Source organism: Mixophyes fleayi, chromosome 9 (assembly GCF_038048845.1).
Source record: "Mixophyes fleayi isolate aMixFle1 chromosome 9, aMixFle1.hap1, whole genome shotgun sequence".
NCBI classification, from domain to species: domain Eukaryota; kingdom Metazoa; phylum Chordata; class Amphibia; order Anura; family Limnodynastidae; genus Mixophyes; species Mixophyes fleayi.
The window spans coordinates 43,347,513-43,367,047 of NC_134410.1; the positions used below are offsets into that span (position 1 = coordinate 43,347,513).

Genomic DNA, 19,535 nt, shown 5'->3' on the forward strand with positions numbered 1-19,535 from the left:
CAGTTCGAAGAAGTTGCAGCTTTCATTTGCTGTGGGCATACCTGTTGCACCTTTACAGATTGTAATATTGGCTGTGGTTTGTGGAGGGGCAAGGCTTGGTATGGTGCTGAGGAAATGTGGAAAAAAAATCAGAAGCACTGCAAACATGTTTTAGATAAGCAATGTCAGGCAGGATCTGCAGAATTTGTTGTAATCATATAGGGCCTGGATCATCTTTGGACATAAGTATCTTGCCTGAAATAGCTCTGTGCATGTGCCAGAATGGGACTTACACCAATGAGGGATATTGCATACAATTCATATCCGAACACAAATGACACTCACAACTGCCTATAACTTCAAGGGCGGACCCGGGGAGAGAAGGGGAGAACTAGCGTAGCCCAGGTACAATAAGTGCGTTCCCACACAGACGCAGCTAATTCCAGTACTGGTAATGTCAGAAGCACGCTTCTTTTCAGTAGGGTTTGCTCCCGCTCCAGGCCAGGTGTAACTGACGGATGATAGTGATGACCAAACACAGCATTGCCTCTCATATTCTAATGGAATGATTGCTAATTTACCTGCACAACTGACTTCACTCTTCTCATCAAACAACACTATAAAAAGCCAATGGAGGGAGACTTCTATTGTCCCCATTTTGTTCATAACTATGTTTGTCTTTTTTTTTCATAAATAGACTTGTATACACAGGACTAATAATAGGTTTGTTTAGAACCTTGGCAAAATGTTAACACTCTCAGCATTATGATATACTTATAAAAATGCGTGGAATACTGTTGGATTATAATAGTGTCATAACATGTTAAAATTTCTCCCTCATTGGTTATAACATGTAGTTACCTTTTAATTCTCTTCAAATGAGACAGTGCTTGCCCTTTCCATCCTAGGGACATCACTCTACATCCATACACAGAACAAGAGGTTGCATACAATGCTGCACATACCTCAACCAGATTGGTTATAGAATGGACTTTCAGGCTTTTAAAAAGCCTGATTCTGTTGCCGTGGTGGACAGGAGGAAGATGATGTTGATCCTGGTCATCCAAAGTTGCAAGAATTTTTGGCCTTCAAGGCATATGTGATTTAAAGTTACTTTTCATGTAAGTACCATTTGGGTTAACTTAAAATTGAATGCTTACAATAGATGTAAATAGATGTTATAGATGTTTGCGGATCCTCCCTCCCCCTTCCCCGCCCTCTCTAGCTGTGCATTGAGCTTATTGAGTTACTGTGTTTACTGTACTGTGCTGTGCTGTCTCCCATTGTATTGTAATTTGTTTGTCCCTGTACGGTGCTACGGACACCTTGTTGCGCCTTATAAATAAAAATTAATAATAATAGTAATAATAATAATAATGTACAGGTAAACAAGGAAACCTTTTTTTTTTCAAAACAATGCATTTTTCTTTTGAAAAAAGGCAAATTAGTGGCACACACAAACACAAGTAAAACACACTGGTCCAATATTCTCAGTTCTACTGGAGATCACAAGGGAATTATAAAGAATATTATATTATGTATAGGTTTGTTATTCATATGCCTTGCACAACATTTGGATGTTTGACAATACTGAAAAAACGTGAACATTTTTAAAATGTATTCTAAGCATAATCTAATTGAAAACATTTGTGTTCAGTTACCTCTTTTTGCCCTCAGTGACAGATCTCCGAATAGGAGCCACAGTGCTGACCCACTCAGTAATATCCTCCCAAATGCAGTGCTGGTGGCACCTCAACATTTTTGTAGCTGAAGTTGTACTGTCTATGCCTAGCGGATGCTTGACTGGGGCCAGGCGTCTCTACCTCTGAATGGGACATCCTACAAAATTACAAAACCTTCTAATTCCAAATTTGAAAGTAAATCCCCAAATGACAGGACAATCCTTGTCTCTACAGCTTTATATAATGTATGCAGAGACATATTCTCCCTCCATTTGTTGTGTGCGAATGCCTAGGCATTGGAACGATCCTAATTGTGTTGGCAAGACCCACTATTCTGTTTGAAGGGATATAACAGGTATTCCAATTTGGACAATTGGAAAAAAAAAGTCTATTCGCCATTTTAGATATGGTCTTGAATGGAACCGCAACTTACATGCTTACGCCCACACATGTCCTGCGAGCCAATCACCGAGGAGAATGTTGAAAAGCCTCATTCACTTGCAAACATGAAGTCTTCTAGCTTTTCATGGCCAGAGCTCCAGGCCCTGACACGTGTCATGGACCATTTTTTGAAGCCAGTACCCCAGTATGTCCACAATGCTCCAAACAATCAAGCATATAGGGCAGTCAAACAATATTTGCGGTGCAGTGTGGGCAGCAGGCGGTCTGTTGCTCAGCTTCAGCGTCACGGGAGTGACCTTCACAGGAGGCAACCGCAGCTCCTTGCGGACATTAGGAGGGAGCTGGCCAGGTGTAAGTTCACAATTGCAAATAAATACATTTATTTTTTTATATTTTTTTTACATTGGTTACATGTTTAAAATTTGGTTTTGTTTTATAAAAATTTTCTGTTCTTAAAAAATTGTGTTTGTGTTTTTTGGAAAGCAAATGTATAATAATAACATATTTGATATTAAAAGCTGTGATAAAGGGGTAATTGTTAACATGGAACAGTGTAGTATAATGAGGTAATGTTGTTAATATTACTTGCCAAGAAATATCAGTGTTTTAGAACTAAAAGGAGTAATTAAGGAAATGTACGCATGTGAGTTCACATATGAATTAGGTGTAAACACACATATAGTGAAAAAGTACAATTGCTCCAAACACAATACAAAAAGATAATATACAGTTACACTTCGATGCGCTTTACATGTCGTAAGTACGTGTGTACTGTATTCACAGCAGAACTTATCGTTTGGATTTGAATATAGGCGCACATGCAGGTTTTGTCCAAACACGAACTAAGCCCATAATGTTGTTGTTTTAACAAAATGCACTGTTTACACTTTGGAGCCACACTTTTTTTATACGTTAAGAAAAAAAAGTGAATAAGTCAACATATCTCAAGAAAGTTGTACTGGAAGCGTAAACATTTAGGACAAAAATGTCTGCAATTTAATATGGAATCGTGTTTTAACTTGTTGCAGAATATCTAACTGTTCCTATGAAATGTTAAACACAGTAAATTTTTAATGGCACAGTTATTGGTTTTATGAATCTTGCACAGTATGGTTTTATCCATCTTTGTATTATTTTTATAAACATTAGCATTTCTCCATCTTTAGAAGATAACTGGGCTTTTCAGTTAAAATTCCACACCAGTTTGTCATGATTCAGCACTCACCTGAGCCAATTATACCCCTACCAAGGTTTGGTTTGAAGAGCTAACATTCCTACTCAGTAAGCCTTCGGTTCTCCTTCTATCTAAACTAATCTAGAGTAATGTATCACAACTTAATTTAATCAGAATGATCATAAACCAAACGCTCTCCCCTGACCCAGAGTTATCATAAACTAAATGATCTCCTCTGTTTCAACTATATAGGGTTCTAAATCTAAGCTAAGTCAGACACTTTAATTCATAAGAACACACTGAACTGAACTTATTAAGTGTGATTTAATAAACAATGAAACAATTAACAAAAAATGACAGACACAGATATTATACAATAGGTTCTTGTAAAATAAAAAGTAGTAAACAAGAGAAAAATGGTACACTTACGAATGATCAGATTTCTGCCTACTTGGAGAGCATGAATTCAATACACCCACTGTCTGAACGTGTTTCAGTGCTGATAATGAAATGTAACCAACAATACACCAGGACAACAATGCACCAGGACATGGGCAGTTTCAATGGCTACCATACTTGTAGCAATGGAAATGTGTCACAATGTAACTATTTAGTAATATAAATATATTCATATAAACAAGAAACAAATGGTGAACACTAATTGACTTTTGGTAATATACAGTCGTTCATAAATATTGGGACATTAACACAATTTTTATATTTTGGGCTCCATACACCACCACAATGGATTTGAAATGAAACTAATAAGATGCAATTTAACTGCAGACTTTCAGCTTTAATTTGAGGGTATTTACATCCAAATCAGGTGAACGGTGTAGGAATTACAACGGTTTCTATATGTGCCTCCCACTTTTTAAGGGACCAAAAGTAATGGGATAATCGACTCAAAACCTATTTCATGGACATGTGTGGGCTATTCCCTCATTATTTCATCATCAATTAAGCAGGTAAAAGGTCTGGAGGTGATTCTAGGTGTGACATTTGCATTTAGAATCTGTTGCTTGTCGACTCTCAATTTGAGATCCAAAGAGCTGTCGCTATCAGTGAAGCAAGCCATCATTAGGCTGAAAAAGCAAAACAAACTCATCAGAGAGATAGCAAAAAAATTAGGTGTGGCCAAATCAACTGTTTGGAACATTCTTAAAAAGAAAGAACGCACTGGAGAGCTCAGCAACACCAAAAGATCCGGAAGACCAGGAAAACAACTGTGGTGGATGACAGAAGAATTTTTTCCCTGGTGAAGAAAAACCCCTTCACAACAGTTGTCCAAATCAAGAACACTCTCCAGGAGGTAGGTGTGTATGTGTCAAAGTCAACAATCAAGAGAAGACTTCACAAGAGTGAATATAGAGGGTTCACCACAAGATGTAAATCATTTGTGAGCCACAAAAACAGGAAGACCAGATTAGAGTTTGGCAAACAACATCTAAAAAAGCCATTACAGTTCTGGAACAACATCCTATGGACAGATGAGACAAAGATCAACTTGTACCAGAGTGATGGGAAGAGAAGAGTATGGAGAAGGAAAGGAACTACTCATGATCCAAAACATTCCACCTCATCAGTGAAGCATGGTGGTGGTAGTGTCATGGTGTGGGCATGTATGGCTGCCAATGGAACTGGTTCCTTTGTATTTATTGATGATGTGACTGCTGACAAAAGCAGCAGGATGAATTGTGAAGTGTTTCGGGCAATATTATCTGCTCATATTCAGTCAAATGCTTCAGAACTCATTGGAAGGCGGTTCACAGTGCAGATGGAGAATGACCCGAAGCATACTGCAAAAGTAACATAAGAGTTTTTTAAGGCTAACAAGTAGAATGTTATGCAATGGCCAAGTCAATCACCTGACCTAAATCCGATTGACCATGCATTTCACTTGATGAAGACAAAACTGAAGGGAAAATACCCCAAGAACAAGCAGGAACTGAAGACTTTTGCAGTAGAGGCCTGGCAGAGCATCAGCAGGGATGAAACCCAGCGTCTGGTGATGTCTATGCGTTCCAGACTTCAGGCTGTAATTGATTGCAAAGGATTTGCAACAAAGTATTAAAAAGTGAAAGTTTGATGTAGGATTGTTTAGTTTGTCCCATTACTTTTGGTCTCTTAAAAAGGGGGAGGCACATATAGAAACCGTTGTAATTCCTACACTGTTCACCTGATTTGGATGTAAATTCCCTCAAATTAAAGCTGAAAGTCTGCAGTTAAAGCACATCTTGTTTGTTTCATTTCAAATCCATTGTGGTGGTGTATAGAGCCCAAAATATTATAATTGTTTCAATGTCCCAATATTTATGGACTTGACTGTATACAAATAAATATTTCTTAACTCCATTCTATAAGATATAATATGCAAAATTAGGGAAAATATATTTTTAAAAGTTTCTGTGTTTTGTAACTGTACAAGGCTGGAATTAACTTTGTGAATAAATAGAACAGTGTTTTAACGTCAGTAGTGATCGCCCATGAACTCTAAATGCAGTTTGTTTCTGTGCTTGCAGAGGAACTAGCTGGGTGATCACTTCATGTAGCAGTTTCGTATACAGTGGTAGCCTGTAACCATGCTTGTCAGCAATTTATTTTTGTCCCCCCTGGGAGACGCTGGAGTAGACATGCACTTCAGCTGCAGAGGGGGACAGGGTGGTAGATTAGTGACAAATTACGTCATGGAGGCCCCCATAACAGGGCACTTCACTAGGACGTAGGCTGGAGGTGGGAGGCTGGCTTGCTCTCCTTGGAAATTGGGAGTCTCCAATAAGGCTGGTCCGTTGTACAATACAAGCACTTATACCTTATGTCTAATGTCCCTAAACTCCTTTAGGCTGTAAGCTCTACTGAGCAGGACTTTCTTACCTTTTATTTAATTATTTGTTATGCTATATTAATAAAACAAATAATAATACCCCCCCCCCCCTTCCAGCACAGTACAGATCTGCATTAACAATTCATTCTTATACACAATGGGGCATATTCAATTAGGTCCGGTGATCACGGTTACGCTCCGGAACGGCTGGTGAAGGTACTACTCAGTAGCGCAACAATGCCAATTTCCCTTTGCCCCCCCCCATAGGGTTTTAAAGAGAAATCCATATTATTGCAGTACATTTTCAATTTACCTCCCCCTCCAATGCAACATAGTCTTGCCAAGGTGAAAAGTTACTGATTTTTTTTGCTTTACTCTCCTTAGTGAATCAGGCCTTACTGTGTTTTCAGCTGATTATTTGGCCAATCAGACAATAAACGACTGTTTGACCTGGTATCACAGTAGTGTATACCCTGGAAAATTGAATGGTTATCGTTTCAATGCACATTATATCGTTGAACAAGATTTTTAAACTAAACTAAAAATCTCATTCAATGATGTTGCTCCAATTCTGCAGTGTGTAAGCACTCTGTGGAATTGGAACGACAATTTAGCTATTGAGTTAAGTTTTGACATCACCTGTCACTGGTGGTGTCCGGGGGTCTGGCAGTCAGAGCTGGTTCCACACGGGTTAGTAAAGTAACAGGAGGTGACGGGATCCGGGCTCTCTGCTGTTTCCATAGGAACCCAGCAAACTCTGTGCTTCCCACACATCCTCCCTGCTCACCCAGAACTCTAGTATGACAGTTTCAGCTTCACTTTCTTCAGCTATACATTGGATGCATTGAATGGAGTTCGATTTCTTACTCTTGTGTGCTGCGGATGGGTCCTATGTCCCCCAGTTTAAGTGTTGTCTTTTGCTGTTCCCTAATATTGCACTCTTACGGATGCATAGGCGGGCTGGACATGAAGACTCAAGCAGTTTACATGAGCTGGGATCTAGCTGAGGGGGTCCAGTGTCCACTAAAAGTGTGGTGAGGATGTGACTGATCTGAGGACTCACAATGATCCAGTGATAGCTTGAATAATGGGGAGGCGACTCCACTTAGCACTCACACATTTATTCTGCAGATTCTCCACAAAACCTGAACTACTAAATGCCTCACATAAAAAGCTGCTAATAGTATACCTTGAGAGAACTGCAGATATTTGACATTGTGGACGTACTTAAAGTCCCAAACTTTTAAGCCGATGGTTATGACAGAGGACAGATCTGAAGGTATATCCCGTACAGTTTGTACACATGAATCAGCATGCTGATTGGGATATTTTTTTTTTATTTTACTGTCGTTTGTCAAATCGTTATAGATAACACATTAGTCAAAAATGTCCGTAGTTTGTGCCCAGCCGTACACAGGTGTGTCATATATTATCAATTCAGGAAACAGCAAGGTTAGATGTACGAACAGACTATGTGCAGTCAGCTGGGGCAGGAACTGAGGTCTTTGTATTATCTCGAATTGGCTGTTTTATTAAATGGAGAATTTACACTTTTTTGCAAGAGGAATTAAGGGTTACTATAACGTGCTTTACAAACATTTGTGTTTGAACTGTGTGAACAGACAGAGATTGTCATCTTAGTCATTATTAGATCTACCAACTACCACACAGCCACATACAGCGAACATACGCTGCTGAGTTTACTACATGCAGCACAGAAGGAAGCCTGTCCATCTCCCAGTGCCAGCAAACATCTGCAAAATCAAGTTTAGCCCTCTGCCCCTTGCCAACCTTCCTATATTGTAGCTCCCATTGAAAGATTCAATGATGTTGTACAATTGTTTTAAAGATTTTCTAGTATTATAGGATTAATTTAAATGTGTAAGTGCTTTGTAAAATGTGTAGTCGTTGTGTTATATAATTTGATAGGAATGAATGTTCTTTTTGCTTGTAACTAATATAAGCGTAGAGAGGTCCTGCTCACATTTTGTTTCAGAATTTCACTGAGAGCTACATTTGTGTAATTCATAATGTTTGTTTCAAATGATAATAATTTTGTAAGCTTAAAGCTAATTCCGGTTGAAGAGAACTTCACCTTTTGAATGAAAATCAGGGACATCATCATTGATGTTATTAAAGCATATGAACATTCAAAGCCTAAAGACAGAGGGAGTATTGCTTTATAATATTTAGTGCATACTGGAGGACATTTGATTCTGGGATATGTACATTTAATAGTGATCAGGTAATTATGAAAGGATTATAAATATAACCTCACTTTCATTTCTCTCAACTGTAAGGTTGTGGGCAGGTTTTATTTTATTTTTGACAATAAATTTAAGGAGAAAATACCTTGCTTTGTGCAGTCTAGCAAAAGATGGAAATTGTGAGATTAGACATTTTACCAAGGATCTGATTATAGAGCTCATTGAGCTCTATGGAAAAATATGTATCACAGTCCTCCAATCCCAGCTGCCTTTTTGTCACTTTCAACACACTCCTTTACCCCCCCCCCCCATCCTGCCACTCATGCTCCTTTACTGACACGGACTTTGACTCCTTTTTCACTTCCAAAATTGAGGCCATCAGACACAATATCTACACCTCCCATCACTCTTCAGTCACCATACACTCCACCCTCCTCTCTCTGCCCCCACTACCTCTTGTGCTCCTTCCACCTCACCAGAGGTGGCAACGTCCAATCTCTTATATAAGGCTTTCCACCCACAACTTGTCCCCTGGATCCCATCCCCTCTCACCTCCTGATCCCATCTTGCTCACCTACTCAATCTGCCCATCTCCGCCTTGACCTCACCTCACTCTCTAACTACCGGCCCATTTCTCTTCTCCCCTTTGCTTACAAAATACTTGAGCGGCTTGTCTACAACCGTCTCAGCAGCTACCTCTCTGACAACTCCCTCCTTGATCATCTCCAATCTGACTTCTGCCCCCTTCCCTCCACAGAAACTGCCTTAACCAAAGGCAATAATGATCTTCTTTTGGCCAAATACAGGGGCCACTTCTCCCTGCTTATCCTCCTGCAACCTTTGACTTTGTAGATCACCCTCTCCTACTCCACACCCTTCACACCATTGGCTTTTCTGACACCGTCCTTTCGTGGTTCACCTCCAACCTCACCAACTGCTCCTTCTCTTTTTCTACCCCTGGTCCAACCCCCCCTATCCACGCTTCCCATAGGAGTCCCACGGGGTTCTGTCCTGGGCCCTCTGTTCTTTTCTCTGAACACTTCTTCCCTGGGTGAACTCATCAGTTCCTCCGGCCTCTAACTCTATCTCATCTGTCTGATCTCTTTGCTAAGAAATAGGAGCTCTCCTGTTTGTTTGATCTATCATGAGTGCTGTTACTGCTACTACTATGTGTAGAATCATTCCTGAAGTTCACTGATTCAGCTGGTTGCTAGGCAAATATATAAATGATTCATTCAGCTTTCAGTCTGGCAGCCTCACGTATGCAATTTCCTACCACACTCATGCAGCTAATCATCCTGCAGTTCTGATTGGTGCTGCTGCCTTTATAAACCTCTTCCTGGCAGCATACCATGCTGGTGATAGTTCATGTTTGACCAAGGTCACCCATAAAAAAAAATATGCGTGTGTATTTTTTTTAAGCAAATGCGTACTAATGTACATTTACAATGATATGATTTTTTTCCTAGAAGGCAATATCATACAAACAGCATACATACTGCATCATACAGAGGTAATGTCACGATCTGCCTCCGGCTGCACTGCAGCATCACCCATAGAGATGCAGCTTGCCTCCTGCAGCTCCTGTCTGCTAGAGCTATGTTTGGATATTGCCTTTATGTAAACCTGGCCTGCAGTACCCCTCTACCACCAGAGGTGCTGCTGTCTCACCATTGCACATCTCACTAGCAGGGGTTATCTCATTCCCCAATCAGCACCCACATCACTTCACTGCCTTTATAAGACTGCCTCTCCCAGGAATCTCTGGCAGTTCCCTGTTGTCTTGCCTGCTGTTGCTGATTCTCCGGAGAATCCTGTGTTCTGTTCCATTCTGACTTCCCGGTATTGATGGACCTCTGCTTGTTCCTCGGCCAAACAGCTTATCTTACATTCAAGCTCATTCCCTGGTTCCCTTCTTTGATCTCCTGGCTTTTGACCCTTTTGCTTGTTTGACTCTACTCTATCCTGACATCCACAAATCGATCCGGTGCATCATGACTTCTGGCAAGACCTCAAGTCCTGTCTGCCATGGTTCACCCGATACCTCATGCCTCCTGAGTAAACCAGGTATCCTGACACCATGGTACATCCTGTGTCTTCAGTCTTCTCTGATTCTCCAGCCTCTGAGCTAGGTCTGGTATCTGGCTACTCTGTACTGCCTCTACGAACTGCTTTACCAATTGTGACTTCCTTAGTTATTCTGCTATATTGCCAGTCCTGCTGTTGTATCCGCTGCCTTGAATTGTGTTGCCATTTACCATTTACTGCACCATTCTCTGCCTGGGAATCGCTGCCTAATAAAGACACTTTACTTTTACATTATCATCTCTCTGGAGTTAATGCTAGGAATCCTGACAATTATGAGGTATGCTCTTAGGGGTGGATTGGCACTAGAACCTACTTAACTTTTACATGTAGGCTGGTGGCCTCAGGAGGCTGCTGAATGTATTTTTTTGAGGGTTTAAAAATAAAATTAAAATAAATTACTTATTTATGGACCGGGTGCCAGCGGCGGGGGCTTTTGGGCGCAATGTGGTAGTAGGTAAGTATTGCCGGGGCATGGGGGAGTTTTCTAAGTTTCATGTACCCATTTTTTTTTTTAAACAGGGCCTCTAACATTCCAGGATCCAGACAAGCAGCAACTTATTAAAGAAACCAGCAGCCAACGGTGGTGAAAGTGACAAAATCAGGTAGGAGAGAGCAGGACTGTCTGCCAACTGTCCTGAATCTGGTTGTGCAGTCCCGAGTTTGGGTGACTGTCTCGCTTAGTTAGGATGTGTTCAGACTGCAAAGACAGTTGAAAGGTATGTCCCGCTTCACATTATACTGCTTGTGAAGGTAGAGCTGCGTGCAACTAAGAGTAATGCACACAGTTTTGCCTGTGTATTTGTCTAAAATGTATCTAAAATGATAACCCCCTTCCCCATTCTTAAGTGCTCCGAGCCCCCCAGCACCTTATTCCAGCTCTTGTGGTACTTTAGTGCAGTATTTCCAAAACCCAGTCTTCAGGGACCCCTAACAGAGCATGATTTCCATATCTCCTTGCTGGAGCACAGGTGTATTCATTACTGACTGACACATTTTGAAAGATTCACAGGTGGTATAATTAATTTACTTGTGACCTAGGAAACCTGCACGGATAGGGGTCCCTACACAAAAGTACGTCTGTCTGCCAGTGAATTAGATAGAGGGGAAAATTAAAATGCAGTGTTCCTTGCTTCAGAATTTACATTACATAAGTGACTTAGTACAGTATTCATCAAGGACCGTATTGCCTATATACGCTTGACCTTGACTGCGAACGTGTGTATGACCGATGTAAGTACGTTTATAAAAAACAAACATTACGTTCGTTTTGCGTTCTTTGATGAATCAGGCTCTCAGTGTCAAAGCATATTTAATAGGCTCTGGAAACGCTTTAAAATAATGACTGTGTGTAGAAGACACTTTACCTGCTGTGATATCGATTTGTAAATTGCCTTATTTTAATAATTCCTCCATGAACAACTATATGCATTAATTCTTCAAACCTTGTTTTTAATAAATAAAAATAACTAAACATTGTTTTACGGGGAGGATTTTGGGCATGCCAGACAACAGCAGGAGTCTGCAGGTTGTCCATCTTTGTTCAGTGTACACACGTTATCACACCCTTTCTGTTTCAAGCTATCACATAGACTTGTCTGATTATTTTTCATTTTACTTTTTTTTTCTAGCAGTCAGTGATTCCCAAAGTGTTTAATTAGATCATTGTAGATCAAAAGTGAAAGGTCCAAAATGCTAAATAATTCCTGAAATGAGTTGTCAGGAAGCTTTTATTTACTGATATTCATATCTTTCATTTACACCTGGCTTTCAGCCAGCATCTCTGACAGCTGAGATTTATTGATTTAATTGCCTCGGGTAACCATGCAATAAAATCATCTCCAAGATAAATTTTCATGGCACTGCACGCCGCTGAAGTAATTTTTCAAGTGATGCAGCTATATTTCTACAGGTACCAGGTGCAAAATTTGCTTAATGAAAAAAATGGCTAATTATGTGTTGTTACTTTCATTTACGTTTACTGTGGCATTTCATTTGCAAAAGAGTGGGACGGAATTCTTGAGAAGCTAAAGATATGCAGCTAATTAGTTCATAGAATTACTGGTAAGAACAAGATCTTGAGGGATTTCAGTAATCCGTGCTATAGCAGTCTCGCTGTAAAAAGCAATCTAACAATTTTTGACTGCTGTCAAGTTGTAGGAGGAATGGGGTTAACTATGGGCGTATTTTCCTCCAGCATTGATAGGGTTCATATGAAAAGGTCTGCCAATTTTTTAAGCTGTATTATCACAGGCCAGATCCCTTGACTGAAGTTTCACCAGTATATTATAGTAGTCAATCAAAATCAAGTATTAACATAAAAATGGGAGGCAGGGATTATTGTAAAGACCCACCCCAAACTGGGCGCTGTAAAGTTCTTTGATTGTAATCCCTGCTTCTGCCTCTGATTGGCACGCGTAATACACTGCTGAGCTCTCCGAGGACCTGATGTAGTGTTGAACGTATTTCACGTAAAAAACACAGACGTAAAATTAAAAAAAGATGCAAAGCTGTGTATATGTTGAGTTGGATGTATCTCAAAATGCATCCAGGTCTGCAGTGGTAGCATATGCAACAGGTGTTGGTAGTCATTTACTCGGCACTGAGAATACCGTCACACTTTAGAACGACGATGAAATACCGAGGAGTATAAGAGTGACAATCTGAAAATCTCCTTTTACCATATAACAAATAACCCCTATTTCCGTCACATTTAATGACCGACACCTGTAAAATGCGACTTGTAGAAATATGTACGGTTATAAATGACATCACTTCTAATGCTCAGAGTCAAAACGGTGGTTTTAAAGCGGCAATGGTCGGACCCAGTGCCTGTATAATGTAATCCAGGCGGCGGGTCCAGCCATTGTCGCTTTAAAACTGCCGTTTTGACTCTGAGCATTAGAAGTGATGTTAAATCTAACTGTACATATTTCTACAAGCAGCATTTTACAGGTGCCGGTCATTAAATGTGACAGAATTAGGGGCTGTCTGTTATATGGTAAATGGAGATTTTCACATTGTCACTCCTCGGTATTTTATCGATGTTCTAAAGTGTGTCGGCATTCTCAGTGCAGAAAAATCATACCACACCTGTGACAGGTTGACGTCAGACTTATAATAAAAGTCCTTGCGTCTGACCTGCATGCGGCCAGCGCAAGATACGGCTATGTGAAGATTGACAGCAGAGCATATGCAGTATTTCTCAATGAAGATAGCTCACAGCAGCTAGCTCACAGTTCATACATTTTTGTCACTTATCTATGTTTACATACACAGTGATGTGTGTGAGTAGGGAACTGGTATGTCAGCAGTGTGTTCTTACAGGTCAAGGATTGTGTACTTTGTGTGACACCTTGTAAGATCCAGAAATGCAAATAAACACACTTTTAGTGTACTCGTCCTATGCTGGCACAATCCTAAGAAGCCATAAGTGTAGGACTCAAATGAGTCTACATATTAATGGAAATGTAAGCCTCTTTTGCATGGTAATTAAATGCATGGTAATTAAATGCATGTTTTGTGCAAGAAAAACATCCATATGTTAAACTCTACATGAGGCCATGGTTGAGAAGTGTCCACCTTACGGCTCATTTATGAATCACAATGTTGAATTCAATAATATATACAATATATATTGCAAATTGCGTTGCACACGAAAATTATATTATTATTATAAATACAACTTCAACAACAATAAAAAGGGGGGGGGGCACTATTTTGGCACTTACTTTTATGTCAAGTCCAACTTAAAGTGCATGCTTTCCCGGTGTTTGGAAACATACCTGTAAAATCTGCACCCACATTTGGGGTTTTGCAGATGCTCTGGAAAATGCACATGGTGGAAAACGTAAAAATAGAACTTTAAAAATCCAACCTACCTCCAATTAAGGACTCCACCCTTCATTACGTTTAATGTTTATGTATTAAACTTCCATTGTCCCATAGTTTGATAGCAGAGCCTTCTTACCTCTTTGTCTGTATTACCCAGTATTGTTTTATTACTGTGTTTGTTCCCAATTATAAAGCGCTACAGAATCTGCTGACGCTACATATAAATCATCATCATGTATTTATTTATATAGCGCCACTAATTCCACAGTGCTGTACAGAGAACTCACTCACATCAGTCCCTGCCCCATTGGAGCTTACAGTCTAAATTCCTTAATATATACACACACACACACACACACAGAAAGGCTAGGGTCAAATTGATGGCAGCCAATTAACCTACCAGTATGTTTTTGGAGTGTGGGAGTAAACCGAAGCACCCCGAGGAAACCCATGCAAACACGGGGAGAATTTAAATCCATGGTAATCCTGATAGTTTGGGGTGTCTGCCTACTGATGCCGTGGAGAGAGATAAACGAGTAATGTTACATAATTACACTAAAAATGTCCATCTTGTTTAACCTTTTATAAATTCTTGCTGTGTTGAGGAAGACAAAACATAAACAGAGTGCGACATTTGATTTACACAGAGTGGGGGAAAATCCTTCCTGGCCCCATAATGTTTGGATGAATCACCCCAAAAGCTCATTCTAATATTTATTGTGGAAGATTTTTATCATCTTTTATTTATACAAAACCAATATATTAATCAGCAAAGTTTTGCCATATGTGCACCAGTATCTGGCATATATCTCGATATTAGATGTGATATTGAAGCGTGTACGGCCAGCGTAAGATCATTTTCTTAGTTATCTTACCCGTGAGACAGCCTATGCTGCAGGTGTACCCAGGGCTGCCATCAAGGGAGTACAGGGAGTACAGCAGTATGGGGCCCAACAGTAGAGTGGGGCCCCATCAGCCTTGGGTCCAAACAAATTTATTAGGGGAGGGTGCCTATGCAGTGAGTTAAGGGAGTAGTGGGCACCATTTCTAGGCAGCAGCTGATCCTGAGATGTGAGAGGTGATGTGGGGAGAGACCTCTGCGCATAATTAAGGATGTGTCAGTGGTCCCTCTTGTTGGCAGCATTTCTGCCTCCACTCCCAAATTTTTTGGGGCCCCACAGCTACTGCCATTTGCTCCAGAATGAGCCACTAGGTGCCCAGCTCCCGGACAGAGAGCCACGACAAGGCACAGAGACTCCCAACAGCATTGCTGAGGTCATGTAATTAATAACATCACAGCGCTGTCAATAGAGAGGAGCTGAATGAAGACAGCAAGAAGACGCAGAGAAGTAAACTACTACAGGGGTTAAATGGGACCGGGGATGGGGGGTGACTGTAGAGAATGGTGGGGGGGGGGTGGGATGAGAATAATTTAAAAAATGAGGTTGGTGTGAGTGAAGGAAGCAAGGGGGCCCTGCCTTTTGCATTTGTACTGGGCCCCGCAATTTCTGGTGGCAGCCCTGGATGTACCTATAAGGATCTAAGAAGATAGTTAGATTTTTGTTTTCAGCTAGGTGTGTTAATACATCTAGTCAAGGAGGACTTAGGACTGGGCTGTGTCTCTGGTGAGTGTGGACCAATGCAGACAGGGAAGCATTCTTTTTTTTACTGTAAAAAATGAATGTTTAATTATTTGCCATCTTACTTACTAATTCTAAGTTGAATTATAAGTCAAAAGAACCACAAAATGTTCCCCAGAGAATGTTTGTAACACCCCTAGTTCTAAAGCACCATATGAGATGTGTCGGCTCCTAAGACACAAAGGAGGGCTTCACAAAAATCTAAATAAAATCCCAGCCCCTCTACCTGTACATGTAGTGCTGTACTTACCATATCGTCATTTTATTATAAACTAAGAGTAGCAGTTTATGTGCTGCCACTCATCATGTATCACCCTATACATCACTTTGTACTCTGCTGCTACTACCATCTGGTTGCTTGTCAAAATGTTGGACATTTCAGTAACTCCCATATTCACATATAACAGGAGCGGCTTTAGATCGGTTTCCCCCAAGCATACTCTGCTGCTAAAAAGGTAGATTATCAAACAAGTCTTAAATATAACTATGGAAATGTATAGTGAGCCACTAATATGTGAAACAAAGTAATTTATTAAAATGTGAATTACTAAAATTATAATTTAAAAGTTGTACATTTGTCATGATTTGAACACAAGCCACAGATGAAAATGAGAATAAGAAAAATATGATAATGTGCAAATGTTTGCATTAATTTCTAATGTAAGTCATATGTTCCTTTAAAATCTGTATCAACCATAAACTACAAAAATGTATAAAGGAATATGTAACTGTAAAAAACAAAAGTATTTTAATTTATAGAATGTAACTATAAGCAGAACAAGTATTCAACATTTACAGGTCCATCACCCTGCTTATTATGTCTTCATACGTAATGGTTGTCTGGAATGTTTCATGCATACATATGCCTTAAAAATGTAAGAAGTAATGGGAAAGTGTTCCATGTATTACGACAATTCTGGCAGACATATGTGTATCATTAAATACAATAACGAGCACTACATCTGTTACTAGTGTAAACATACAGAAAAAAATCATTGTGCAGCAACTAACTCTCAAAAATCAGCAGCTCTCTGAAACCAAGTATATTGATTAAAACACCTTTCTAGAATGTGTAGGAGAACCATTTGAACAACAGTGTTCACCATTCATGGAGATAGGTAATTAATGAGGAGGAGAGTGATGCTCTGACATGGCCTGCATCAGCGTTGTTGATACCACACTCTTCCATCTACCCATGCACTTCTCTGCAGGGAAGTCTGAGAGCAGGGGTGGATTTGTGGAAAGATCTTCTAATAACTTGTAGTGCAATGTCTTACAGTTTACCTGACTACCTCATAAAGCAGAGACAGCTATTTTGTGAGAGGAACCAGTATATTCGGCCTATCAATTTACTTGAGACTAGTCTGGAGAATAATGCTGCAAGGGCTGTTTGGCTTTGGTAAATTTTGTCCTAGACAAGGGCTCTGTTTTATCTTCTGTGCTGTGTAAGTTAGATGCATTGATCATCAATATTTAATATTCAATTGAAATGTATTATGACCATATTCTGCAGTCAAGCAATCTTGCACAAGTGTAATGTCCTAAATCTGAATAGATAATTCAGTAGACAGTGTAGGTGTGGGTGAGCAAAGACTGGAGTGACATCTCTCAGGAGTGAAACATAACGTGTTTATTCAGCACAACATAACTAGAATGCAGAACAGAGAACAGGAACTTCCCAGCATGCCTAGCCAATGACCTCACTTCCTGCCAGGCCCTGGCAGGTCATACATTTACATTGTTCCCTTCAAAATACAGATAATGGGTTAGGCCTAAAGTGGCAATGGGGTAGGATGGGCCAAGAAAAAGAGAAAAGGCCATATAAGAATTACTACTAAGTTACATAGTCCTGGAATTTTGGGTTAGACTTGGACACCCGACTAGACCTTGTAACGATAGGAATTATCACTGGTTGATTATTTCCCAAAAGTCCACCTGAGCATTTGGGCAGGTCAAGGAATAGTCTTTAGTCAGAATGTATGGTCGTGGGCCTAACAGATGTTGACTCCCTTAAAGTGTGAATGAGTTCTGGGTCAACCATAGTTGGATTGGTTGCTGGAGGAACTTCCTCAAGCACAAGGTGCCACGGATACGCTCATAGGAGGCACCCTCGGCTTGTACCATGTACCTGTTGGAACGAGCAGCTTCTCGGAGGATGGTGGCAGGTCTATCATATCCACAAAGAGTTTGCACTTGAGCAGCTTCAAGATGTGGAAGACGATGTGGAAGACGAGATATTCGTGTGTGCGCTCGATTAGGCTCATTCAATGATGGATGTTAACACAATGCAAAGCAGAGTATTAGAATAGTGACACATTTAATAGCAATAATAGTAGAAAAAACCTACAGCAACGTTAACATGATGACTCACTTTTCGGCTATCCCGATATGGATGTGAAAATGGCTTGATGTGTTTCCTTCCTTATGGAACTTTTTCTAGAGTGTAGTGAACTATGCTTTGTAAGGAGCTCACACACTGATACCAATAAGCAACAGCCGCCGGACGTTTGAACTGTTTCCACAGACTTTCACCTGTCATATTCGCAGCGGGACGCTGCGGCTACTCATCGGACCGGTCTAACCCAGAAGGCATTAGCTGGTGCCAGAGGCGGAACTGCATCTCTCATTCAGGGCCGGATTAACAAAAGGGCTTTCTGGGCTACAGCCCAGGGGCCTTGTGCAGCTGGGGGCCCCTAGATATTTTAAAATGTATTTTTTTTTAAAAATAAAAACGTCGGATTTTTCTTCATTGGGTTGGGGGCCAGGGGCGGATTGGCCATCCATACACTGCCTCATGTGTTTTCAGTACATTTTTTTTAAATTTGTTTTCCGGCGGTGCGGGGGATGGTGGTGGGTGATTGGCAAAATCTCTCATATTTGGTTTGACCTGAAGTGGCGGATCCGGCAGTGACGCTGTCCTGGCAGCGAATAAGGAGGCTGCCTGTCACAGAGAGGGGACTGCAGAGGCTCTCGCGTGACTTCCTTGGCTTCAGCCCAGACGGATGCCTCCTGCATCATGAAGCTGAGCAGCACCAGCACAGGTAAGTAGTTAGCAAATGAATCAAAAAAGTGCGTGATAGTGACAGTGAGAGTGTGTGTCGATGTTCCCTGGATTTTTAAAATGTTTGCAGATATTTAATGGTCACTTTCTATATAGTGAAATAGGAAATCCATGCATAAAATAACACAAGCATAGAAGCTTGGTCGGATTAGATAGATTGCAGGGTATACTAATTTTATTGTAACCCATGAACCATTTTGGTTAAACAGCCCAGACATTTTTGGAACACTGATGGTAAAGAGTAAATAGACTGGTGTGACAGCCATTTGGAGAAGCGACAACCACCACAAGGAGAGAAAAGTCAGAGGAAAAGCACAAGGATATATATATATATATATATATATATATATATATATATATATTGCACTTGACCTGTTATCCAGAAAAAAAAGTGAGCTTTGTGAATATATTCTCTTCCGCAGGCCTTAGAGCCATGAAACACACTGGGATTGTACTTGGTTAGGGTTAAGCTGCAGATTCATTTGAAGTTGGGGTTCATTCATTTGCAGTTTAGTGGTTCCATGGGGGAGCTTTGAGTAGGTAAGAGCATAGGGTTAGGCTAAAAGGAGGTAGGAATAGGTTAAAGTTAGGTTGTGATGAGGTAGGAGGAGGTTAGGTTTAAGATGTGGTGGAAAAATTAGGGTTAG

General features: G+C 40.4%; 1 protein-coding gene across 1 annotated transcript in view; it reads left to right on the forward strand.

Annotated features, from left to right (window-relative positions):
• Nucleotides 1–18,085, forward strand: part of LOC142101822 (uncharacterized) — a 35,957-nt gene extending 17,872 nt beyond the window's left edge. The window contains exon 3 of the mRNA XM_075186262.1: nucleotides 17,871–18,085. Coding sequence (XP_075042363.1) covers nucleotides 17,871–18,085 — 215 coding nt within the window. The remainder of the gene's footprint in view (nucleotides 1–17,870) is intronic.
• Nucleotides 18,086–19,535: the final 1,450 nt, after the last annotated feature.